This window comes from Pongo pygmaeus, chromosome 2 (genome assembly GCF_028885625.2).
Source record: "Pongo pygmaeus isolate AG05252 chromosome 2, NHGRI_mPonPyg2-v2.0_pri, whole genome shotgun sequence".
Taxonomy (NCBI): Eukaryota; Metazoa; Chordata; class Mammalia; order Primates; family Hominidae; genus Pongo; species Pongo pygmaeus.
The window spans coordinates 160,193,215-160,218,963 of NC_085930.1; the positions used below are offsets into that span (position 1 = coordinate 160,193,215).

Genomic DNA, 25,749 nt, shown 5'->3' on the forward strand with positions numbered 1-25,749 from the left:
TGGAATACTGTAAATAAGTGAGAATTATTAGTTTTTAGAACAAATTAAAATTACCTCAGCAATATGAATCAATCTAAAAGCATACTGTTGATAGCAAGATGCCAGATGTGGAAAGCATATACTATATGATTTCCTTTATATAAAGTTCCAGTGTAGGCAATAGCAATCTAAGTTGTTAGATGTCAGGATTTTGTTCTCTTAGGGAGGGAGACATGCATAGAGAGGCCTGAGAGAGTTTCTGAGATTCCATTCTGTTACTTTGTATTCAAAAATCTTATTGTGTATTTATTTTATTGAAATTCATAGTATTTGTGCACTTTTCTGTATGTATGCTATACTTTAAAAAAAAAAGTATCCATTAAAAATGTCAAGAGCTTCTATTAAATGGAAAATAATGGAGCTGCTTTATGTTTATGTAGTTGGGGACGAAGGACAAAAAGCCAGGAAGAACAAACAGGAGACATTTCCAACACTGGAGACTGTGTTCACTAAACTCCAGCTCCTTTCATATTTTGATCAACATCAAGTGACATCTCAGGTAGCCATTTAAAGCTGTTTTATTATGCATTTGCAGTATTCTAAGTTCCTTAAAATTTTTTTTCATGCACTATATTTTCTCAGCCTTAATGGTTTTAGACATATATTTTATAAACATACTTGGAAGTATCTCAGACTATTGAGTAGTTCTTTTAAGTGTCAGGTTGCCTTCCTCGAAGGATTAATTTTTATTATGTACTTTTTTTGTCCTTATGATAATAATCAGTGACATATAAAGTAATAGCTAATGAAATAGTTAGGTTATTAGAGTTTGGTCCTGTATTGCAATTGATGAGAAATCTGTTGATGATTGAAATAAAATACTACGAAATTGAGAAGAAAACACATCTGTTTTGCTTTACAGATCCATTGATATTCAAATGGATGTGTCTAAACATTAATATTTGTAGTTGTTCTACCATTAGAATACTTAAGATTTAGATCTGAATGACAACTTTTTGTATTTTTTAAAATTGTAGTTATGAAAAAATCATTTTCTTTGTACATGGTTTTATAGTTTCTATAGAAACATGTTTTGACTTTCGTCAAAGTAGAATCATGTATAAATTCAACTGTCTTAAAATGTAAAAATGATTTATCTTAGTAAAAGATTATTTGGAATATTGGTCTTACAATATTTTTGCTTTTGTTTGCACAGATTTCTAACAATGTGCTAGAACAAATCACAAGCTTTGCGTCAGGAACATCCTATCATCTCCCTTTGGCTCACCACATTCAGCTCATCTTTGATCTCATGGAGCCAGCACTGAACATCAATGGACTAATTGACTTCGCAATACAGGTGTCAAAGAGACCATGTTTCTCTTACTTTTAGGAAAGCAAATCCAGCAGGCATTGTGCGATTTAAAGTGAGCCAATTAGCTGGGCACAGTGGCTTGTGCTTGTAATCCTGGCACTTTGGGAGGCCGAGGTAGGAGGATTGCTTGAATCTAGGAGTTTTAGACCACCCTGGGCAACTTAGTGAGACCCCATCTCCACAAAAAATTTAAAAATTAGCTGGTTGCATGCCTGTAGTCCCAGCTACTTGGGAGGCTGAGGCAGGAGACTCACTTAAGCCCAGGAGGTCAAGGATGCAATGAGCCATGATCATACAACTGCACTCAAGCCTGTGGGACAGTGCAAGGCCCTGTCTCAAAAATAAATAAATAAATAAAATTTAAAAAATAAAAATCAAATGAACCAATTGCTGTGCATTAACATTATTTTAGGGACATAGTACAATTTTGAATAATTTAGACATTGTGAATTAACAGTCTTAAACTAATATTTTATTTAAAGTTGTGTTCATAGTTTTCAGTTAAATAATTATCATTGGTGCCAAAATATATACCATTTAAAAATGTGAGAGTTTTGAGTGTTTCTTCTGTTTTTTTTGTTGTTGTTGTTTTTCTTTTGGTCTTTGTTATTTTGCTGAAGGAAAGATGAAAGTGTATTTGCTCTTTATAATAGAGCATGTTTTAGGTTAAGAGCCAGAAGAAACCTTATAATTTGATTTGCCCCACTGTGTTATTTCTTATGCACATTTGAGTTCATTATTTACTTCTGTTATTAGCAAACAGAAATAAGACTTGGTTTCCTTTGTTTATTTTATAGGAGATATTAACTTTGTTAATGAAAAGAAAAGCCAGATAACTTCAAATAACTTTCATTTTATTAAAAAGACAAAGGGGAGAAAAGTGAGGGGTGGGGTTTTCTAAAATTATACAGTCCAGGACCTTGCACTGCCATAAAGTTTCAGTACCTTATTTCAGCACTGGGTACTTCCTAATTGTATACATCCTGATGTCTAGACAGAAGAACAACTCTATAAATTGGAAAAGGATTAAAAATTTTTAAAAAGTTAAATTCAGGGAATGTATTTGTAGTGTAATGACTCAGTATATCTATGGTTTATAAAAATAAATGTTTTCTCTATTTGTTTTGGCACCTACATTTTTATTCAGTCTTTTCTCCTGTTACAGTTACTAAATGAACTGAGTGTTGTGGAAGCTGAACTGCTCCTAAAATCCTCCAGCCTGGCAGGAAGTTATACAACAGGACTGTGTGTCTGCATCGTGGCTGTTCTCAGGCGCTATCACAGTTGTCTGATCTTGAATCCTGATCAGACAGCCCAGGTGTTTGAAGGGTTGGTATATAGCATGTCATTGTTGTTTTTCCAATCTCAGAATGTATAACTAGTGATGAAAAATTGTAGTGGTTTTAAAAGAAAAATAGTACTGATACCTGTTTTAATTAAAACATGGTTAAAGAACACTCTTGCCAGAAAACATTGATCAAAAAGATCTAAGCATGTAAAGTATGTTCTTTCTAATAATGTGTGATTCCTTCTTCCCTTCCTCCTTGCCTTTCTTCCCTCTCCCTGGTTTCTAAGTACAAAGCTAGTCAATTATAGCACTCTACGGTTAATGTTAGCCAGCATCCTGGCATATTATGAATAGTGAATGCTGTAACTTCTTTATTCATGTAATTTCAGTTTATGTTTGCAGACTCAATATCAAATAAGCTTTGCATACATTATCATCTTAGAAATTTGGTTCTTCAATTGCATTTCTTTGATTAAAGAAATCTTTTGATAAGAATTAATCTAGAACAAATGACTTCATTTTCAGTTGTAGGCTGGGGCTTACGCTACTAGTGAAGTTGAGCTACAGAATTAGCTAATACCACCCCCATTAAAGACTGAGGCTAAGGGCACCAAATTAGTGTAATGAGCTCTCAAAAACCTACATAAGCTGCTTTTTATCCACTCTCCAGGGCTTTTTATTTAAACACAGAAAGACAACCTGTTATTTCTTCAGTTTTTCCTTCTGAACTCAAAAGAATCATGGGGTTCTTTGGTTTTATAGTACCTTTTATTTTTTTAATCTAGCACATGTAATCAATTTATATGCTATCCTAGAATGATATCAATTTAACAGTAGCTCTTCTGGGAAAGAGGAAATGCTACCTTTATTTGTATTAATTACATGTTATGAAATGAAATCTGAAACATCCTAAAAACGTCAGAATGTAAGAACATTTACATATTAGAATTCAGGAAATAGAGAATTATTTAATAACTCAACTACTGTATAAAGTTTGAATTTAGTATTATTTTACAGCCCAAGAAATTGAGATTCAGGCCTGTTAAGTGTTTGGTGAAGTGATGTACCCTATATCACATAGCTAATAAATCTCACAGATTTTAATAAAAATCTTTCGAACTGGAAGCTTATTCATGCTGTTTAATCTGTTCTACTTTTAAAATAGTATATTGAAACCCATTAGTTGGTCATGAAATGAATTTAATGGTTTGTGACAAGTTTTTGTTTTTGTTTTTAATATTGCTATTTTGAAATTGATTTCAGTATCATTTAGTTTGGCCTTGAAAATTTTTATCCTGTTAAATATTCATAAAATCATATTTGACCTTAACTTTGTCATATTTTTACCTTATATTAGTAAGGATAAGTATTATTCTTAAAACTATTATTTCACTTCTTTGTACTTATGTGAATGAGTACACTGGATCACGATGTGAAATGTTTTTCTTATTGCTGGCAAATCAAAGAAGTTGAGGAAACACTGACTACTATACGATGGATACCTAAGCCTAACAGACTCTCAATAAATGTTTATTTACTTTAGTCACAAAATAATTCTTCGCTTTATAGATAATATCAGGATTTCATTTAACTTTTATTTTAGAATAAGAGGGTATAAGTACAGGTTTATTACAAAGGTATGTTGTTTGGTGCTGAGGTTTCGGGGTATAATTGAAACCATCAGGAAGTGAGCATAGTACTCAGTAGGTAGTTTTGCAGACCTTTCCCCTGCTCTCTGTCTCCCCACTTCAGTAGTCCCCAGTGTCTGTTGTTCTCATCCTTATGTCCACATGTACCTCATGTTTAGCTCCCACTTACAGTGAGAATATGTGCTTGGCTTTCTGTTTCTGCATTAGTTTGCTTAGGATAATGGCCTGCAGGTGCGTCTATATTGCTGCAAAGAGCATGATTTTGTTCTTTTTTATGGCTGCATAGTTTTGGGTTTGCTTGTTTATGTAGTTAACAGGTTGAATCATTACTTTTCTTCTTAATTGTGTGACACTTTTGTTCTAATTGGCAGCTTTTACCTGCTGCCAGGTAGTCCCATCTGTTGATGTCAGTTCACAGGGTTTGGGGTACTACATTGCCATTTCCTCAAGAAGTCTCCTTGGTTCCACCTATGGTACCTGTGATTCCATTGTCCTCCTTGGCCTAGACATCCTATATTCTCTCCACTTTGCCCTTTCACCTGAATAGTGCAGAGGAGTTTCATCTGGGAGTCTGGAAACCTAAGCTGTTGTCTTGCTTCTGCTAGAACTAGCTCTTTGCCTTTGAGCAAGTCACCCCACCTTTCTGCCTCTCAGAGCCTCCTGTATACAATAAGGATGGTGAATCAGATAGTTTCTAAAGCTTTTTTCATCTTTAATAATCTGTCATCTGTGACTCCAGTAGTATAATATAATGGCTGAGCCCTGTAACAAAATACAAGATGGTGATGGAATCAGATGCACAGATAGGTGAATGGACCACAAGTGTTTACATCTGTGGTGTATGGACTTCTGTGTTGTATGGACTATGGACAAAGAGGCCTATAACTACAGGAGTTATACAGAATATCACAAAACAGAAGGGGCTTTATCTTCCTATATAAGATAAACTAAAATGAATTTATTACTAGTTTGTATACATAGGGGAATGTATACATGCATAAGGGGAATGTGACTCCAAACCATGAACTGCTTGTGCACTTGAAAATGGGTTTCCCAGATTGACTGCTTTGAAGCATTGCTCCTTTACAAAGGAGAAAACTTGGGAATCTTTGCACACTGACTGAATTTGTGAATCTGAGGAGGCAGGGGCTCTCTACAACAGTTTTCCTTTTGTGTCTCAGTCACAGCAACTTAATTGGTGGATTCCTCCATACGTACCTTCTTTATGAAGGAATTTCTTTCATTGCTTTTGTTTCTTGTCATCAGTGACATTTCTGAAGTTTTTTAAAAATCTATTTCAGTGTCATAATAGAAAAATTATATTGTACTGAGTTATTTACTATTCTATTTATTAGTTTCAACAATCCAATATCTTTTTTCTTACCCAAATAATACATATTTTCACTCTAAAAGAGTCAAATGATAACCCATATAGTAGCAAATCTGTGTCTCATTTCTTCGTATATTTTTCTCCTCAGGTTGTGTGGTGTGGTCAAGCATGTCGTAAACCCCTCAGAATGTTCTTCCCCTGAAAGATGCATCTTAGCCTACCTCTATGATCTCTATGTGTCATGTAGCCACCTCAGAAGTAAATTTGGAGACCTCTTCAGGTGAGTAGAAGAGACTCAAAAGGACAGAAATAGGATCATACTTATGTTTGTTAGTGACCCTGACAATATTGTCATCCTTTTGAATAATGAAAGCTAATTGCAGTTGTATCTATTAGGCAGTAATTTTGATATACTCATGATTTGTTTAAACTGAATATTAAAATAAACAGGGACAATACATGATAGTCTATTATACAAAATAAATGTGTGATCATAAGTTTTTTTTTTCTGATATTGAAATGATGTTAGGTCTGATTTTATTTCTTCAATAAATAAAGTATTTCTTAAGATTTTACATTCTCTATATGTTGTACAGACAGTGCATTTTAAGTAAGTCCTACTGAAGTAATGATTATTTGATATATCTTTCCATTTTAAGTTTAAAATTCAATTTGGATTATAAATCTAATAGATCAATGAGGCAGCTCTTTGTATTTTGCTTTATTTGTATCCCTCTTGATGTTGATATCTACCTTTTCTGAGCTGACTTTTTGCATTACTTGGATTAGCTTTAATATCCTTTGGGCATTACAGTGTTTCATTTTTTATTTCCTAGTGACTCATAGAGGGTTCTATAGCCCCATTCACTTTTCTAGAACTTTTTCAGACTGTGTTTACTTTTCCTTTTTTTTCACAAAAACAATTTTGCTGTTTAGCAGATAACTTTTTCATGTGTTAATGAGTTTTTTTAAAATGACCAGTACCCTCACTGAATAACATTAAATCAATGTGCATTAAAAGTAGGAAACCTGGTTTCTATTACAGATTGTATTAGATTCAGGTTCAGCTTGATAAATGCTATCTAATGTTTCCTGGTATGAAAAAAATAGAACTGAATTAATCATAAAAAGGTACTGTAAATTCTGCGGTTAACCTACTTGCTATCTTAGAGTTAAAATTCATGACCTGATAGTGATAGTAGTATTTGATTCCTGTCAATACATCTTATTGCTGAAGGAATATTTTATTGTTTAATGAGTCCAGAAAATTGTATTTTTATAAATATTTTTATTTTCTTAATACTCTTATCCAGAATTCATATTGAATTATTTTTTGCTGTAGCTATAACCTTTATTACAAATTACTGTAAGTGTGAGAGACAGTATTCTGTGCTTTGCTCTTGAAATCACCCCACTCAGAACATTCTTTCAGAGCTATTTGCATGCTGACTTCTTCACTCTGTTTGTCTTTCTGCTTCCATGGCCATTCCTACTTAAAATAGCATCCCCAACTTCCTGTCATTCATTGTATCTTAGCACTTGCTACCCCCACAGGCAGCACTAGGGCTGGAAAGTAAATGCTTATTTAATGTTATTTTGAGGACAATTATTAACTATAGATGGGTAGGAGGAGAGTGGTAGAAGGTAATAGCTAACAAAACAAATTTGGAACCCAGAAGGAGGTAGGGAAAGGATGTTCAACTATCGTTTTTTTTCCTTTGTCAAAGCTTGTATCCTCTTTGTTTGTAAATTCTGTGATCTCTGCCTTCCAGGCGTCTCCAGAACCTGCCCATTCTTCACCCTCTCTTTACCGCTGTGGACACCTCTTGCTTGGACCATTGCGGAGTTCTTCTAACTGGTTTCCTTGCTTGCACCGTTAACTCTAAAACGCATTTTCAACATATCCACTAAAGTGATCCTTTTAATATACGAATGATTCACAGGCTTTCAGTGATTTTTTCACCCACTCAGAATAAAATTCACCATCCCTACCTAGCCTTCAAGATCTGCAGGGTCCCATCTTCTCTTCCACCCCTTTCCCTCTGTTTATTGTGGCCACACAGACCTCTTTACTGATCAATCACTCTAAGAACTACCCACAGTAGGGCTTTTGCACTTTATCTTACGTTGCTTGTGATACTTGTCCTCAGTTACTTGTGTGCCCCACTCCCACACTTCACTCACGACTGCCTCCCTGAGCACACCATTTTAAATAGCACCCCCATGTCATCATTCTGAGCCTCAGCACTTGCTACCCCCGCTATAGATTCTATATTTATTTATGGTCTGGCTCCTCCTTAGAATGTATGCTTCGTGACAGCAGAAGCTTTTTCTATTTTTTTTGCTGCTATATCCCAGTGTCTTAAAGAGTATGTGGCTCTTAGTAGGCACTGAAAAAAAAATCTGTTGAATGATAGTTATATCTAAGACAATTCATATTTTTAATGGTGTCAATAAAGTGTGAAAATATGAAATGGGTTAGGTTTCAAAATAATCCTTTGTGAAATATTTGAGTGGGTCTTAGGAAATATCTTTCCACAGAAATTGTGTCACAATTTAAAAATACTTACATTCTTCTCTTACTTTACATAGAGCTTTCTGTTTCAGCTTACATTTTTCAAAGAGCTTTCTCTTACATTATTTAGTTCTTAGAGCAGCCCTTTTTTTAATAGTGAACTTCCTCAGACAGCCGCAATAGCCTATTTGACCCTTAATACTCCTGCAGTGTAGTGCAAATAGGTTAAATAAGGTAATTCAAGTAACATGCGCTGGGCGTGGGGTGTGTGGAAATTTAGGGTACCAGCACACAGTGAATAGAGAAATTACTTAGGGGTCAGCAGAGTGGCACATCATAGTGATTGGCACTGTCTAAAGTTTCCTCTATTTAAAAAAATGTAAGAGAAATACAATTTTCTTGGGATATCTTGAAGTCAGAGACCTATTTGTAGTTTGAGATGAAGAAAAATGGGCAAACAAAAGCTAGATACACAGAGAGATTTCTATCAGTGTACTGATAAAACAACTTTAATAATTTTATCTGAACCACCATTCATAAAGTTGTGTGAGAGGAGTATTTTTTTCTGAAACACCATTCACACAGTTGTGTGAGAGGAGTATTTGGGGGAGATACAACACTGGTCACCTCTACCACTGATTGAGCTACTGCTGTGTGCCAAGCACTGTGCTGGGTTATTTCCATCAAGAGCTTTAATTCTCACATCAACCTCAAGAAACTGAAAATGTCGTGACTCTGAATTGCAAACTTGTATCCTTCAATGACAGCCAACACATTTTTTAAAATATAAGTTGTCTACACAGAAAGAGAATGTAGAAGATTGTAATTGCTGCCATTTAGTAGATGACTTTAGTCCTCTTTGTTAGAGTAATGCTTCCCAAGCATTATTTGGCACTTGATTTATGTGGGAGATCTTGTTACACATACAGACTCTATACACCTACAATGGAGGCCCAGGATTCTATATTTTTAACAAACACCCCAAAAGTGACTCTCAAGGAGTAGAGCTGAAGCTACATTTTGGTAAACATTGAACTGAACAATCTCTGTTTTCTTAAAGCTGTTAACAGTGGCAATAGTTTAGAATAGAGAGTCTTTATGACTTTTCATCTTCGAGGGACTCATTCCTGGCTGCCGTTGATGCAAGTATATAACAATATGGGGTTTAAAAAAAAAGCCATAGGTCACCACAAAGCACAAATACTTTTGCTGCCAAAAACTTATTCTATAAAACAGACTTTCTGATGCATAAAAGAACTTTTGAGTAGAGAGGGTGAATGTTGTTTATGGATATGCTACCTACGGAAAGTAAGCACAAATGGCTAAGTTTATATAGAATCTGAGATTTTACATCAAATCCTTCTGCCAGTCTCATTCACAGAGCAGGTTTGGAGGAGATAGATTCTAATTCCTTTTATACTTCTAGTAGTGTATATCTGATTCAGACGTAACTCACTGAAACATGAACTGTTTTTATGTGATAGACCAGGCTCTTTAAAAATCTTTTAATGCCTCTGAGAAATACAACATGATAAGTTTTTATGAATGATATAATAGTTTTTTCACTTCCCTAGAATTTGTGTATTATCCATATCCCCTTACTAGAATGTAAGTTCATTGAAGACAAGGAATGTGCCTCTCTTTTTCACAGCTGTGCCATAGTCTCCAGAATAGTCTTGGCACACGAACTTCTACTGCGTATACTATACCAGAGAAATAGTTTTGTAAGATATGTAATTAAGAGTACTCTTATGTGTAATTGAATCCTTTTTTATTTTTAAATAATAACACTTCTCAACAATTGTTAAGACACAGTTGTTGGAAGCCATAGTAATTTCTTTGATTTTTAAAGCATGTAAAATGTAGACCATATTTAGGAAATAATTAAGATACAAATACTTCATTTCTGTTTTGTTCTTCCACCTATTTAGAAATTATTTATTGAGGAATTTCTGCATTCCAAAGTACTTTGATTAGCGCCAATTAGTAAGAAGTTCAAATTAAGAACTCGTAACGTGAATCTTCTCTAGGAATGCATTACAGTTCCTGCCATTTAATATGTCCTTAAGTGAAATAGTTTTCTAGTTATTCTAGTTTTATTTTTCTGTTTTAACTTTTTTTCTTATAACTTCAGTAGTGCCTGTTCAAAAGTAAAGCAAACCATATATAATAATGTGATGCCTGCAAATTCGAACTTGCGATGGGATCCAGACTTCATGATGGATTTTATTGAGAATCCCTCAGCCCGCAGCATCAACTACTCAATGTTGGGCAAGATCCTCAGTGACAATGCAGCCAATCGCTACAGCTTTGTTTGCAATACACTCATGAATGTATGTATGGGCCATCAGGATGCTGGCAGGTGAGTTGGGTTACCCTGGAATTCATGATTAACCAAAGAGTTGTTGCCTTGGTGCTTCTTTGAAATTAATGTCGTTAGTAAGTGTCTGGACTCACATTTGGCTATCATTTGCTTTTTCTAAATCTTCTTTTATTCCTTAATTTACCTCTGTACTATCTTTTAATTTCCTTAACCTGAGAGACAGTGCTTTCTTATTTATTACTCTGGCATGAGATGTTTTCAATGTGGCCAACAATTACATGATTTATTTTCAAAAACATATAATAAAAATATAAATAAAAATGCCTGTATTTTGAAAAAAACCGTATTTGGGTCCACCTAAATTACATAGTGTCTATAAATTTTTTGATGCCCTTAAAAATGTAAATCGTAGCTCAGATTTATTCACGAAACTAAAAATATTCTAATTCGTATATGTACTGATTATTGTTTGTTGCTTAACAGCATTGCCAAAAATATTTGAAGCCATTGTTATCTTCTTCTCAAGGTTCTACTAAGTTATTTGACAAATGAGTATTTTATCTGTGAATCTAAGAAAATGACTTGTTTGATGTTAGTGAAATATATGTTAATTAAGTATATCACAGGTGTGAGTATTTCTCTTTTGTACAAAGTTACTTTCTGTGTCTTCTTTTTCTTTTCTAGGATTAATGACATAGCCAATTTCTCCTCTGAGCTTACGGCTTGCTGCACTGTTCTTAGTTCAGAATGGCTGGGGGTTCTGAAGGCTCTTTGTTGTTCTTCAAATCACGTGTGGGGGTTTAATGATGTACTTTGCACTGTAGATGTAAGTTTTCTTTTTCATTTAAAAATTGAACTGTGCAATTAAATATTTAGTGGGTAATCTTTTTGCTTTCGGCTTTTATTTAATTGATTCAACTGAAATGTTATAAAATATTTTTTCTTTCTTTGTCCAAAAGCAATAAACCACAATGACATTGCCAGGAATTAAATACACGAAAAAAATAGAAATAAATAGAATGCATAGTTTAATCTGTAGCAGAGGGGCCAAGAATTTTTGTTTCCTGAAATTTCCATTTAGTTGAGATTTCTTCCATATGGATGGTCTCTTCAGAGCTGTTTTTTCTTTTTACCAACTGCCCTGGATTCTTCACAGCATGGGACATAATCTAACTAAAGCAGTTCACATTCTGAAGAAAGCCACTTTGATATTTTTAAGTGCAAGGCGCAGTATACAAATAAAGGCTTTGTTGGGTTACATTAAAATGTCCAGGTCTAGATTCCGAGGATGTCCGGGTGTTTTTTGGCAATTAATGCCTGGAAGATGATGAAAAGATACCCCTCGTATATATCACTGACTTCCTTGGATATCATGTTGCATCCATGATGTGTGTATTTCTTTAAAAATCTGTCTTGATTCTTTACTTCTCCTGTTGCCACTTACTGGAGTAGTCTTTGTCATACATTAGTATCTCTTATGCATAGTTCTTTATACATTTTTACACTTGCCTGTCAGTTGAAGGTTTACTTCTGAATTCTGCTAATCAGGACTGGTTGGATAATCCTCTCTCTATATCTTCATTATATGAAGACTTAAGAATTTATGTATATAAAATTCATAGATGTGGCCTGCTTTTCTGGACAGAAGAGACTTAAATTTTTATCTTTAATATAGTTTCTTAATCTCTTAGTTGTTTTTTTAAATTATACTTTACCTTCTGCAATTCCTCATCTAAAAAATTGGAATTAATAATAGTGTGAACCTTATGGTGGTGTGCTAATAAATACGGTGATTTTTGCAAGTTAACCATAGTCCTTGGCATATGGTGCGAATCAGTATGAAGATTGCTATTGTAGTTGTTTTTCTTATTTTCTGCCAATGTCACATGAGATCTAGAAAGGTAAAGATTTCACTGTGACTGAATTAATTTCCCCCTCTGTCTCTTTTTCTTCTTTTTAAATTTAATAGTCAATTGGAAACTTTCAGAGTTGTTTTTAAAACGAGTTTAATCATTAAAGAATCCTTAGTAATCACTGAAAGGAACTCCAAAACTTTAGTGAGGCTGGTTTTTCAACTAGGGGGAGCCTCCCGGTTTTTCCCTGCCTTCTAATTGTCTGACTCTTAAATGGTATATCTTGTTGCAGTCTGCCAAAATGTTTTAATGATGTTACATCTTGTAGTGATTTCCTGATTTTGCATTTTTGTTGTTTTGTTTTTTCATTTGCATGTATGCAAATCAAAGCTCAGTATTTTCCTACAGCATTGGAATGTGAGTAAACCTCGTTCATTGTTTTATAAAATAGAAATAGGCCTAGAGGATAATCATCATGATATGTTATCATTTCCCTCTGCTGGTTCATGTTGGGATTTGAGATCTTATTGGTATTGCCTACATTCTCTTAGTTATTAATCTTAGATACTACTTACAAGGTTGTTAGGTATTAAAACCTGTCAATGTTTTTCTTGAAGGTGAGTGACCTTTCATTCCATGATTCATTAGCTACTTTCATTGCTATTCTGATAGCACGACAGTGTTTTTCCCTGGAGGACGTCGTGCAGCATGTCGCACTTCCCTCTCTTCTAGCAGCAGGTAAGGCAGCGTCCATGAACATCAGTTGCTCTTTGATTGTTGTCTTGATGGAGTGGTTTCTAACATTACAACACAGGGAAAGGAGTATTTGAGGGTATGCGTATTGGGAAGTGGTGTAGTATCAAGGTAGATATGGTAGAACTGTAATACTTATTTTATGCAGATTAACATGGATCACCATGAAAAAGGTGGGAAACTGCTATGTTACAGTCTATTTTAAGGAAGCACTAAGATTTCTCAGAAAAACAGCCAGGGCCTTATTTTCTTACCATAAGGAAAATTTATTTAAATTATTCCAGGAAATTTAGCTTAATAGGAAACCTGAAGGACTTGTTCCCAAGTGTGTTAGAAAACTTGCTTTTCCAATCCCCCTTTCCTAGCTTGTGGAGATGCGGACGCCGAGCCTGGGGCAAGAATGACATGCCGACTCCTGCTTCATCTCTTCCGAGCTCCCCAGGCCTGCTTCTTACCTCAAGCAGCGGGTGAGCTGACTGCTGAAAAATCTGATTACCTTTTCGTTGGTAGCTAAAGTTTCTAAAATGACCAAATAGGCTGTCCCTTTCTGTAATTGCCTTCTTAATTTTTTGGGCATGCCCTGGGGATGATGAAGGGTGAGATGATACTATTCATTGAGAGGGCTATCAGCACCTTTTATCCGTGTAATATCACAATATATTGAGAAATACGAATCAAGAGTTAATAAGCAATAAAAATACCGCTGCTCTTAGGCCAAGCCATGCTGGTGGGCAGCATGGTCCTCTCACATACTGTGTTTGTTGGTTCTGAACCACATCACAGCAGCTTAGGGCAATGGTGATTTATTTTATTTTATTTTTTTCAAGACAGAGTCTTACTCTGTCGCCCAGGCTGGAGTACAGTGGCATGATCTTGGCTCACTGCAACCTCTGCCTCCCGGGCTTAGGCAATTCTCTTGCCTCAGCCTCTCAAGTAGCTGGGACTATAGGCATGCGCCACCATGCCTGGCTAATTTTTGTATTTTTAGTAGAGATGGGGATTTCACTGTGTTTGCCAGGCTGGTCTTGAACTCCCGACCTTGTGATCCACCTGCCTCGGCCTCCCAAAGTGCTGGGATTACGGGCGTGAGCCACCGCACCCGGCCCTCATTTATTCTTGTACTAAGTAAGAGGAATAAAGTAAGAATTTTAGGGGCATTGGTGAAGTCTGTTCCTAAAGATCATTTCCATATAGATAGGCATGTGTCTGTGTGAGAATCAACACAAATATGTGAAGGTCCTACTAATCTTGTTGATGTAGCTCTCTGAGGAGGAACGACATTGTTTTAATAAATAAAAAGAAAAGGATAAGTGAGGAGTACTGGCCGTGTTTCTTAGTGAATCCATGAAGCATCAATTAAAGCAAGCTAATGGCAATTAAGCACCCACAGTCTAACAATGAAAGGCTGACTGCCTGTAAATAATTACAAAACATTACTAATGATGGTGATGAGACTATTAAAGATTTGTTGTTTTTGTAGGCAAACCTTTCCCTGGAATAAGATCATCTTGTGATAGACACCTCTTAGCCGCTGCTCACAACAGCATTGAAGTGGGAGCCGTGTTTGCTGTCTTAAAAGCAATTATGATGCTTGGTAAGATTATTCTGACCCTAAGCTTCTTGGTTAATCACCAGAAATGAAGGCAAAATAATTTATTTTCAGGTTTAAATCTAGTAATATTATTGGAAACATGATATTGTTTGATCACTTATTCTCCTGGAAAAATTAGTGGTTTCTCCTAGACCAAATACATCAGACTCTGAAGATTCTGTCCCTTATCTAGTGTCTCTGGGGGAACTTACATGTAATATTTTTTATGGTATTTTAGTTGCATAATATCTCATTCTGATGTAAAATAGGTCCTCAGACCCACAGGGTTGTTTTGCCTTCTTTGATGGCAGAAATCACACTTTGTGAGAGACAGGGATGACTTGGTAATCTAACTAAATGTTTACATTTTATCCAGATTGTGTTTCAGGAGCAGAACACCAGAAAATCTGAGTCTTAATCTTAGTATTTCTGCTCCTATCATGGCCCTGAACGAGTATATTTCCTTCTAACTTCGTTTTTTGATGACCCAGGCAATAGTTGCAATGATGTTGATATTATTGATAAATCAATCTTAAGTTTCACAATAATTTTTTTCATTTAATTCATAATGTCCAAGATGTTCTTTACATCCTTATTTGTAAGAATTTTCCTGGAATAATAGCACTGCCTTTTCTCTTCATTTGCAGGGTAATACATTAAAACATTATTCTGTAAATCATAAAGGCTTTGAATGATTAGGAAGTCTTCAAGTCAGACTGTCTAATTCCAACTTTGGGTACCTTCTTTTGGTCTTGACTCTTATGTTCAGAAGTAGCTCCCCTTCATTAGAACAGAAATTACTGAGTGGATAGGAATTGCTTTAGATGAGTCCTAAATAACATGTTTTGGGCTATAATCTTGCTCTGCTTGGGAAATGTTATTTGGTGATGATGAGGAAGGATAACAGAATTTTCATAAAACAAGCTATTAAAACTTCACCTTAAAAAAGGATACACACACGAGCCTGTGAATTTTGTAGTAAAAAGGGAAGGTAGAGCCACGTCAAGGACCACAGCCTCCTCTGAGTGTAGGAGCTTATAGATTTATATAGCCAACATTAAATGCTCATTTCAGTGAGTAAAATTTCCCTACTGTGATCATATTTGAAGGGAAAGTCAGTTGGTTGGTTCTACTTAATAAATAAATGTAGGGACCATGGAGATAGGGACTGGCTTTTTTACCTGTGGTATTTCTAGTGCTCATCAGAGAAACTAGCAAAGAATCAGTTTTCAATAAAATTATGTTGGAAGTGTGAATCTATAAGTGACAAATATGGCAGAAACCAAGATGAGTACCTTCTAGACACTGGCCCCATGATTTGTAGGATTACTCTAATCTCAAGTAAAATTTGCCCACCTCTTCATCCACATAATTTGGAGGATTCCCTGGGTCTAAGAAGTCAGGATCAGGTCAGTTTAATGTCAGCAGAGCTTTGAGCCAGGGGGGCACTGAGCGCTCAAATGTATTCTATTGTCGATGCAATTGCAGAAGGCCTGGCACAAACTCTCATACCTTCTCTGTTATCCTAACATCTAAACTAAATGAGGATCTCCTAGTATGGGACTAGCAGATACTGTTTTTTCTCTTTCTTTTCTTTTCCTTTCTTCTCTTTTCTTATTTGCAGAAGCTCTAATTTATCCACCCTACCATGCCCTAACCAACTCTCAATTCCTATCCACCAGGATATATTTTGAGTTAGGGAGATGGGACCGTTATATCAAATTTGGTTTTTAATTTCTACAATGTAACTCAAGGTATAGAGGTAGTTGTTTACATCACCTAACGGTAGTGAAAGCATACTACATTTTGGTACTTGTAGAATTTAGTCTTTTCTTTCAGCTCCTGAAGTGATCTATTAAATGAAATCCTGTGGGTAAAGTGAAGTTGGTACTCTTTGTGTTTGTATTTTAATGGGAAACATATGATTATATATTGATAAATTGAAATACATTATTTATTCCTCTCCTCTGCTTAAGATTTTGTTAGTAAATACTCATTAAGCCATTTTTTCAGCAAAGTCAAAACTTTTTCTTGGTTGACTTGTGGGTTTTAAAAGGCTTTTTCCATTAACTTGGGCATTGTTTTGCCCACTTGCTGCAAGCAGTGAAGGCCTGCTGTAAAAGCATTTGTTGGTTCCAGGAAATTTTCTTGTCAAGGCCTATGATCCTGTGACTAAAAGGCAAAAGTTTGAAGGCTGTGCTGTCATTTGGCAATCCTTATTTTGAATTTTTATTACTCTCTCACTTTTAAAATATGATAGTTATTTGTCTCTCATGGCTAGAGATTTCTTATTTCTAGCTATTCAGACATTCTGTTTAGTTTATTTCCCAGAACTTTGTTATGAAGAAAACACTTTCCTTAGCTTCATTTCACTAAGTATACTAAAGATTTATCAGGTAAGGTTTTCTAATTTGTATGTTACAGAGAGGAAGGTAAAAAAACAGGGGTTATTCAATGAATGCCCTACTTTTCAGGGCTTCCTTAGTATGCATTGCCCTTTTCCATTCCCAGGGAAATAAATCTCTCTTGTCAAGAAGTTGATAGTAAGGTGGGCTAAGGCAAAACTTTTCTCTTGACCTATGGATAGAAAATAAGTCATTGTAAGAGAAGAAATGGAAAAGGGACATCTAGAAGGGTGAGTAACCCATTTTTTCCTTGTCTATAAGTCAAATGAATTTGAATACATTCATGCTTGAAATATTGGTGAAACCAATGTTCTGTGATTACTAAGTGTGATCCATAATGACCTTTCCAAGTTTGGTGAAACTATAATTATACAAACAAAATAAGGACCGAGTCTTGAACTTGCTTTTTCTCCATTTCTGATAGAAACTTCTCTGGGTTCATGCATTTATTCTCTTGATCCATTGTCTCTATTCCTGAACAACTGGCTATTCAATAATAATACTGTTCACATATTTTAAATCCCTGAATGCTATCCTCATTTGCTCCTCAATTATTTGGCAATATTTTGAACTTCTGTGATTTTGCTTTTGTGATTCTATTACTTAGGAGATGCCAAAATTGGCAATAACAGTGTCAGCTCTTTAAAGAATGATGACTTCACCATGAGAGGTTTGCGATGTGATGGGAATGCTGATGATATCTGGACTGCCTCACAAAATCCAAAATCCTGTGGGAAAAGCATTTCCATAGAAACTGCCAATTTAAGAGAATACGCTAGATACGTACTGAGGACTATCTGTCAACAGGTATTCTAATTTAATTTGCCTTTTACTTTGAATATGTAACTCTTCTTTTGGAGAGAACTACTTACACTTATAGGAAACTTGTGCATAGGTGGGCCTTTTTTTCTTGCTCACTTTATTTTGAAATAATTTTAAGTTTGCTGAAAAGCTGCAAGAATTATTTTTAGAAAACTCATGTCCATCCTTTACACAGATATACTAATTTTTACATTTTGCTACATGTGCTTTGTAATTCGTATGTGGAGATGTGGGTGCATATACCTATTTTTTCTGAATCATTCATTTAAGAGTAGATTGTATATTTTATTCTTTTGAATATTGCATTATTTCATAACATAACCAAAATATAGCTATTAAACATCAGAAAATTTAGTTTTTGGTACAGTAATTTTTTCTCATCTATAGGCCACAGTTCGATTTTGTTAATTGTCCCAGTATTGTTGGATTTGTCTGAGGTTTCCTGTAGATTAGCTTCAGATTATGCATCCCTGGCCAAGATACTACAGAAGTAATCTTGAGTTCTTTCAGGTAATCATGTCTGAAGGCATGTGATATCCATTTGCACCTCAAGGGTGATGTTAATTTTGATTAAGATGTTTCCATTGTATAGTTTCAAGATTTCCCTACTGTATAGTTACTAATTTTCCCCTTGCAGTAAGCAATCTTTGAGGAGATACTTTCAGACAGTGCAAATTTTCTTCTCCTCATCTAACTCCCCCACCCCTCATAAGCATTCATTTTCATTCTTGCCCAATCTAGTCTTTACTATGATGGTTGCAAAATGGTGGTTTTTTTTTCCCCCAACTTCTCCTCTCCCTTCATAATATCAGTTTGTGTCCTATTTTAAGGAAGAGCCTGCCCTCCTATCCCGTTTATTTATTATCCATATAGGTTATAATATACTGTACTTAGTTATTTTCATGTTCAGACTGTCCCAGATTTGTCCAGCAGGAATCTGTTCATCCTATCTATCACATCATTTGACATTTTAAAAATAGATGGTATTGTCATAGTTTCTGGCCCATGTCGTACTTTCTCTGCCCCGGGCCTGGAATCAACTATTCCTCCAAGGAGCCCTTCGTTCTATTTAGCAGAAAATGTTACTTAGAAACCAACATCTGGGTATTATATATGCTCATGGAGTATCATTAATTCTACGACCTGTCTGCAGACAAAGCTAGGAAGAAAAATATATCCATACACATAAATATATGTAGATATATATATTTATGAGGTCCTACTGATACCTTCAATTCCAATCCAACCCCACAAAGTTGTTCTGTGTTTTCCCTTAATTCATATTAGTATCACCTTCTTCCCTAGTAAGAATGCTGGTTCCCAAAAATGTCAATTTACTTGTTTGTTTAATTCTATAATACATCTGAAATAGTTTTAAAATGTTACACATGGCTGGGCATGTTAAATGTGCTATCCAGTGCTTTGTCAAAAAATGATTAATTAAAATACAGTATCAAAAATGTACACTAGGCTAGGGTGCAGTGGCTCAAGCCTGTAATCCCAGCACTTTGTGAGGCTGAGGCAGGCGGATCACTTGACGCCAGGAGTTTGAGACCAGCCTGGCCAACATGATGAAACCCCATCTCTACTAAAAATACAAAAATTAGCCAGGTGTGGTGGCACATGCCTGTCATCCCAGCTACTTGGGAGGCTGAGGCATGAGAATCGCTTGAAACTGGGAGGCGGAGGTTGCAGTGAGCCGAGATTGCGCCACTGCACTCCAGCCCTGGTAAGATAGCAAGACTCTGTCTCAAAGAAACAAAGAAAGAAAGAAAGAAATGTTACACACATACCACTAGGAAGAACAAACCTACCTAAAAGGAGTTGAAGATTTGTTTGCAATTCCATTTTCTCTAAGGGTTTAAAATATTGTGTTCAAAAATTATTTGAACTTTTCCCATCCCTATGAGTATATTCTTTATCTGAAATAGAACTAGGTTCATTTGGTTTTGCATTATTTAAATTCCTTTCTTGCCCCTAGCTCTGTCTATAGAATAGCTTACTTTCAAAAGTGAAACTATACAAAAAAGTATACTCAGAGATGTGTCTCCCTCCCATATCCCTCTTACCAGATGATCCAGTTTTATTATTTTTTGGTTTATTCTCCCTCCCATATATTTTTTTTAAAAGTTCTCTTATAAAAAACAAAGTGACATATCTTATATATTATTTTGTACTTTGCTTTAGATGTCATACCAACTGGGTCATGTTTTTGTATTTTTACAGGCATGTTATAACGATGGTAAAAGATAGCTACATAGTCATATAAGTATTGAGAGGCAATTGTGTGTTGGTTCCCAACTGTGAGTGCATATTGGAATCACCTGGGGCATGTAAAACAATTTGGATGCCTAAAAAATTACTGATATTTGGGTGCCACCACCTGAGTTTGACTTAATTAGTCTGATATGGGCCCTGGGCATGGAATTTTATAAAGATCCCAGGTAATTTTAGTGGACAGCCAGCATTGAGCCATTGGTATGGTGGTTAAAAAACAGACTTCACCCGAAATAGATCTGGGTTCAAATCGGGCTCTGTTATTGTTGATGATTTCTTATTTTATTTAGTATAATAATTTGCCTTTGAAAAAAATGGTAAAGAAAAGGCAACAGGAGTTTAAATTGGTAGAAACTCTTCACAGGGTCATTAACCCCATGCATCTATAGCCTCCCACTCACACTGGACCCAGCAATTGCACTTCTATGAAATTACCCTAAGAAAATTATTGTATAAAAAAGAGATGTGCACTAATACTCATTTATAATGATAACATTATTCATAATAGTATCAAAAAGGAAGATCGTTTTCTAAATATTTGTTAAACTATGTTGTATCTAGTCAGTGAGATAGTACAATGTGTTCCACAAAAATTAGGAAGAACGTATATCTGATAGAATCGTTACATAGCAAGTTAGGAAAAACTGACACAAAATAGTGCCTAGAGCAAGACCTTACTTTCCAGTTAAAAACATACTAATATTCTCTTTATTGTCTTTTCTTTTTTCCCATTAAAAAATGTTTTTAAGCAAGGCTCTACTTTGTATTTTTTAGAAGTCAAAATGCTAGAAATTTTGTTTTTTAAAATTTTTCTACCTACTTTTTAATGTAATTTTTTAAATTGGAAAATTCCTGTCAGTTTTCTATTCAATTATGCACTGTGGATTTAGTACATATTGCATATATATACCGAAAGCCAGTGCCTGTCAATCTAATTGCCATATTATTTTTAGGAATGGGTAGGAGAGCATTGTTTAAAAGAACCTGAAAGATTATGTACAGACAAAGAACTTATATTGGACCCTGTGCTTTCAAATATGCAAGCACAGAAATTACTGCAGCTTATCTGTTATCCTCATGGCATTAAAGAATGTACCGAGGGGGACAACCTGCAAAGACAGCACATTAAGCGTATTCTTCAGGTCAGTCGTATACAGATTGTGTTTCTGTCATTTGATAAATTCTTTGTAATAATAAAAAGAGTTACTTTCTCTCTTTTTTTGTCCTTGCTAATTCGTGATTTCAATTAATTCTGATTTTTATTCCCCACACATTTTCTGTGGAATTGGCATACTTTATTTTTGGATGGATGTACATGCTGCAAATTGTATATGATCATCAAACAAATATTGATATTTTAAATCAGTATTGTATTTACATGAGAAATATGCTTCAGAGAGGGGCTGTGTTAAATATATTATTAAAGAAATATTGAAATCATTTTGGAATGGCATTGGTTAAATAGATTTTGAAAGGAGAAATGCTTATTTAGTTTCAGTGCATAGCTGAGTCAGGCACAGTATTAACTAATTAATACTTAATATTTCTGTGTATTGGTTTGTATCGCTACTGAATATATATGCAACAAGATTGGGAACCTTTTGACTCATATAAATTATTTTATTGTGTATGATTATTCTGCTCTTTCTTGAGAGAAGGAGTACTGTAAGGAATTACTGTATTTTAACACATTTGATACCCATAGTGTTTTAATTCTTTCCATTTTTCCCAGAATCTTGAGCAGTGGACACTGAGGCAATCCTGGTTAGAACTCCAGCTAATGATCAAACAGTGCTTGAAGGACCCTGTGAGTTTATATTGAAAGCTTATCTCTGTATGAAATTTTATAAAAAGCAAAAACACGTTGATGTTTGAGGATAAAGGAATACACATATGTGCCAGTATTCTTATATCTAACTCTAGGGCTCTGGTTCTGTGGCCGAAATGAACAACTTACTGGACAATATTGCAAAGGCAACAATAGAGGTATTCCAGCAGTCTGCAGACCTAAATAATTCTTCTAATTCCGGCATGAGCCTCTTCAACCCAAACAGTATTGGAAGTGCTGATACAAGTAGCACGAGACAGAATGGAATAAAGACATTCCTAAGGTATTTTTGTCTGTTGTTTTATTGATCTATCATGAATTTTTCACAAGCAATGGTAAATTTTGTGTAGTACAGTGATTTTTCTTTAAGTCACAGGAATGTGAAGAACATAGTTACTTGTAAGCGGCGATTATTATTATTTTAATAAGTTAATGAGTAAAGCTGGGGTGAATGATAGCGTTTGGAATATTTGATTGAGTAGGCCTAAACACCTTGAAACTGCAGGTGAACTCAGGTTTGGTTCATGCTTTCAGTGTCCGTTAGTCTACTGTGTTACATGGTATTCATTATATGGGAAACGCTTTTTCCACCATTTTTATTAATTTATTATTTTGCACAAATATATCCTGGTAATTTTTGTGCGGAATTAGAACCAGTAGGCATATAAAATCTTAAAGTAATTATTTAATGACGAAAGGCAGATTGATTTGTATTTCATCATTTTGGTATAAAGTATAACTAGCGAATTTTAAAGTTTAAAAATTAGCTATTAGTATGCTTACATATAATATTTCATATTGTAACTGTGACAGAAAAGTATATTGTTTGTTGGACAAAGTGATTGTTTTTAATCAGAGAGGGGGGTCATAGGAAAACATTAAAATCAGTTTAGTTACAATATCCTTCCAGAACTGCATGTTTTACTGCTTTCTGTAAGCTTAGGTGGAAAGCTCATGCAAATGTCTAGTGTTTAGAAAAAGGAAAGATGGTACAGAAATAAAAGGGAAATTTTAGAACAGTCTGTGTGTCTCATACATCAAAGTTTTGCTTTGGAGTTTCTGTTATAACTGTGAGAGAGGGGGAAAGGATGCTTTCTCTGGTGTAACACCTGTTTCTGATTTTAGTTCCTCCGAACGCAGGGGTGTATGGTTGGTGGCCCCCCTCATCGCCAGGCTGCCAACTTCTGTGCAAGGAAGAGTGCTGAAAGCTGCTGGGGAAGAGCTGGAGAAGGGACAGCACTTGGGTTCTTCTTCCAAAAAGGAAAGGGACAGACAGAAACAGAAAAGGTGTGGCTGTAAGATGTGCGTCTGTGTGAGAGTTTAAAGAATAATTGAGAAAGTCTCACTTCCTGTAAACCTGTGTGGTCATTGTACCCACAGTCCACTGAAATTTAGTTTTTAAATGGAACTGGGAATATTCTGTTAGGAGGCAAGGCTGTCTTATTCCTAAAAAGTTTCAGTTACTTTTTAGTAATGTGTTAATCCTTAATACATTAGTTCTCAATTCTGCCTTTATATCCAAATCACTGCTGAACTGTTAAAAACAGTGATTTCTGAGACCTGCTTTAGACCAACTGAATCAGATCTGGATAGCTACCTGATCCCTGTATTTTATTTTTAATTATTTCTATTTTTTAATTATTTAGATATTTATGTTTAAAATAAATATAATGTATAATTCTGGCATGTTAGTGTCTGAACTAGTTGCTCATATTTTTTAACATTTAGGGCTCCTGTTCTAGACTAGACATTAAAACTCCTAGGCCACCACAACTAATGTTTTCTTAATTTGTTTTATGCCCAAGAAAAGGTTTCAAGTAATTATATTTCAAAACCGTGTTACTGAGAAAGAAAGAAACCTCACCCTAATGTGAAAATGCCAAGAAACCTAGGAGTAAAGGAAAAAAATTAGTAATTTCTTCCATTAAAAAAAATATTTTAAGCATATGGGTTTCTTGTCCGCTAATGAATAATACTATAGTAGCCACCATTTATTGACCGCTTACAAAATGGCAACTCCTCTCTAAAACTCATTATGTACATGAGCTTTTAAAATTCTCATAGCAATCATGTGGTAGGTACTCTCATTATCTTCTTTATATCATGTTGAAACAGGCACTTAAAGGTTACATGAGTTGCTCCAGGACACACAGTGAAGGACATAAAGCCTGGGTTTAAATCCAGGAGGTCTGGCTTCTGAGCTCGTGCTCTTAATTACAGTGCATTTTGGTAGAGACCCAGTATTGTATGTACTGTATTTGTTTTACACCTGGTTGTTTTACCATGTTGGCCAGGATTAATTAACCAACAAGAAGGCATAATTTTAATTTTCAAATCATATTTGCTAATAGGTGAGTGTATGTGCATTGCCTAACTTCCCATAGGCAGGACAGATGGTATTGAAGAGATTTGAAAGATCGCTCTTCCCACGTCAGGGGCTCTTTGTTCTGCCCATGGAGGATGATGCTGATTGAAATATTTTGGCCTAGGTCTCATTTTAAGAAATTTTTCTTTCCAACATGGCGCTTTGTTTGTCAATATGATTTGTTGATTGTTCTCTAATTGAAGACATTTTGTTAAAATGCCAATTTAAAACAGAATTTTTAACCAAATGCCTTGACACCCCTCTACCAGTGGATGCTGTGGGCTATGTTGGAGCCTGTGGGCTGTGTTGGAGCTGCACACTAGAGGTCGCCAGCAAGTACACTGTTTTTGGAGTCCTCAGCCCTTGCTGCTAAATTAGCTCTACTAACACCCTGCTTTTTGGTCTTGGGAAATGTGCTAAAAAACAAAATCAAACCCCAAAACAAGCTCAACAGACATATAGGCCTGTTTTCCCAGACTCTAAAACAAGAGTTTTATATGAGAACTTTAAAAATTTTTAATTTTATCCTGTGTATAAATTGATATTCTTTCTGATGTATATTTTAAAATTCTGCATATTGATGTAGAAGATGAATTCACTGTCTTCTACCCTCGCTGCCCGGCATGCTCACATACAGTATGGATTGATGCTAGTTTGAGAATGGCTTTGAGGGCAATTAGAGCATACCAAGTGATTTAGAAGCATTACAGTGGCTTTTAATCTTATAAGTAGAGGTATGATTTAAATTTTCAAGCAGTCTTTGGCTATTTACCACCTCTCTTATTTATCTAATAGTGAGGCAAAGAAATTAATGTTGCCAGAGGAAGTAATGCATTATTTCTAACTAGATCTGTTGTTATTACTTCCTTCGTAGTATGTCTCTTTTGAGTCAACAACCCTTCCTCTCACTGGTACTTACGTGCCTTAAGGGACAAGATGAACAAAGGGAAGGCCTCCTAACATCTCTCCAGAATCAAGTTAACCAGGTAAAGTATAGTATAATATTAAGACAGGCAAATATCTTTCTAATGGCATTCATTTATTTGCCTTTCAAATACTGAGACTAAATTAATAAGGGCCAGGCGGGGTGGCTCATGCCTGTAATCCCAGCACTTTGGGAGGCCGAGGCTGGTGGATCACCTGAGGCCAGGAGTTCGAGACCAGCCTGGCCAACATGGTGAAACCCCGTCTCTACTAAAAATACAAAAATTAGCCGGGCGTGATGGCGTGCGCCTATGATCCCAGCTACTCGGGAGGCCGAGGCAGGGGAATTGCTTGAACCTGGTAGGCAGAGGCTGCAGTGAGCTGAGATGGCGCCATTGCACACCAGCCTAGGAAACAATAGTGAAACTCTGTCCCCCCCCCCCCCCAAAAAACAACAACAACAACAACAACA

The 25,749-nt window shown here is 35.4% G+C and overlaps 2 protein-coding genes across 7 annotated transcripts in view; one reads left to right on the plus strand and one right to left on the minus strand.

Moving 5' to 3' along the window:
• Positions 1 to 25,749, plus strand: part of MED12L (mediator complex subunit 12L) — a 342,962-nt gene that overhangs the window by 261,521 nt on the left and 55,692 nt on the right. For 5 of the 6 annotated variants that reach the window (XM_054480270.2, XM_054480271.2, XM_063662349.1 and 2 more), the window contains 15 exons: positions 420 to 538; positions 1,196 to 1,339; positions 2,520 to 2,683; positions 5,770 to 5,901; positions 10,271 to 10,498; positions 11,144 to 11,285; positions 12,930 to 13,050; positions 13,431 to 13,532; positions 14,546 to 14,659; positions 17,669 to 17,868; positions 21,114 to 21,302; positions 21,893 to 21,967; positions 22,084 to 22,271; positions 23,114 to 23,275; positions 25,228 to 25,339. In XM_054480270.2, coding sequence (XP_054336245.1) covers positions 420 to 538; positions 1,196 to 1,339; positions 2,520 to 2,683; positions 5,770 to 5,901; positions 10,271 to 10,498; positions 11,144 to 11,285; positions 12,930 to 13,050; positions 13,431 to 13,532; positions 14,546 to 14,659; positions 17,669 to 17,868; positions 21,114 to 21,302; positions 21,893 to 21,967; positions 22,084 to 22,271; positions 23,114 to 23,275; positions 25,228 to 25,339 — 2,192 coding nt within the window. The remainder of the gene's footprint in view (positions 1 to 419; positions 539 to 1,195; positions 1,340 to 2,519; positions 2,684 to 5,769; positions 5,902 to 10,270; positions 10,499 to 11,143; positions 11,286 to 12,929; positions 13,051 to 13,430; positions 13,533 to 14,545; positions 14,660 to 17,668; positions 17,869 to 21,113; positions 21,303 to 21,892; positions 21,968 to 22,083; positions 22,272 to 23,113; positions 23,276 to 25,227; positions 25,340 to 25,749) is intronic. The other variant, XM_063662348.1, reaches the window with a different exon arrangement.
• P2RY12 (purinergic receptor P2Y12) overlaps positions 1 to 25,749 on the minus strand; it is a 46,885-nt gene that overhangs the window by 16,989 nt on the left and 4,147 nt on the right. The window lies entirely within an intron of this gene.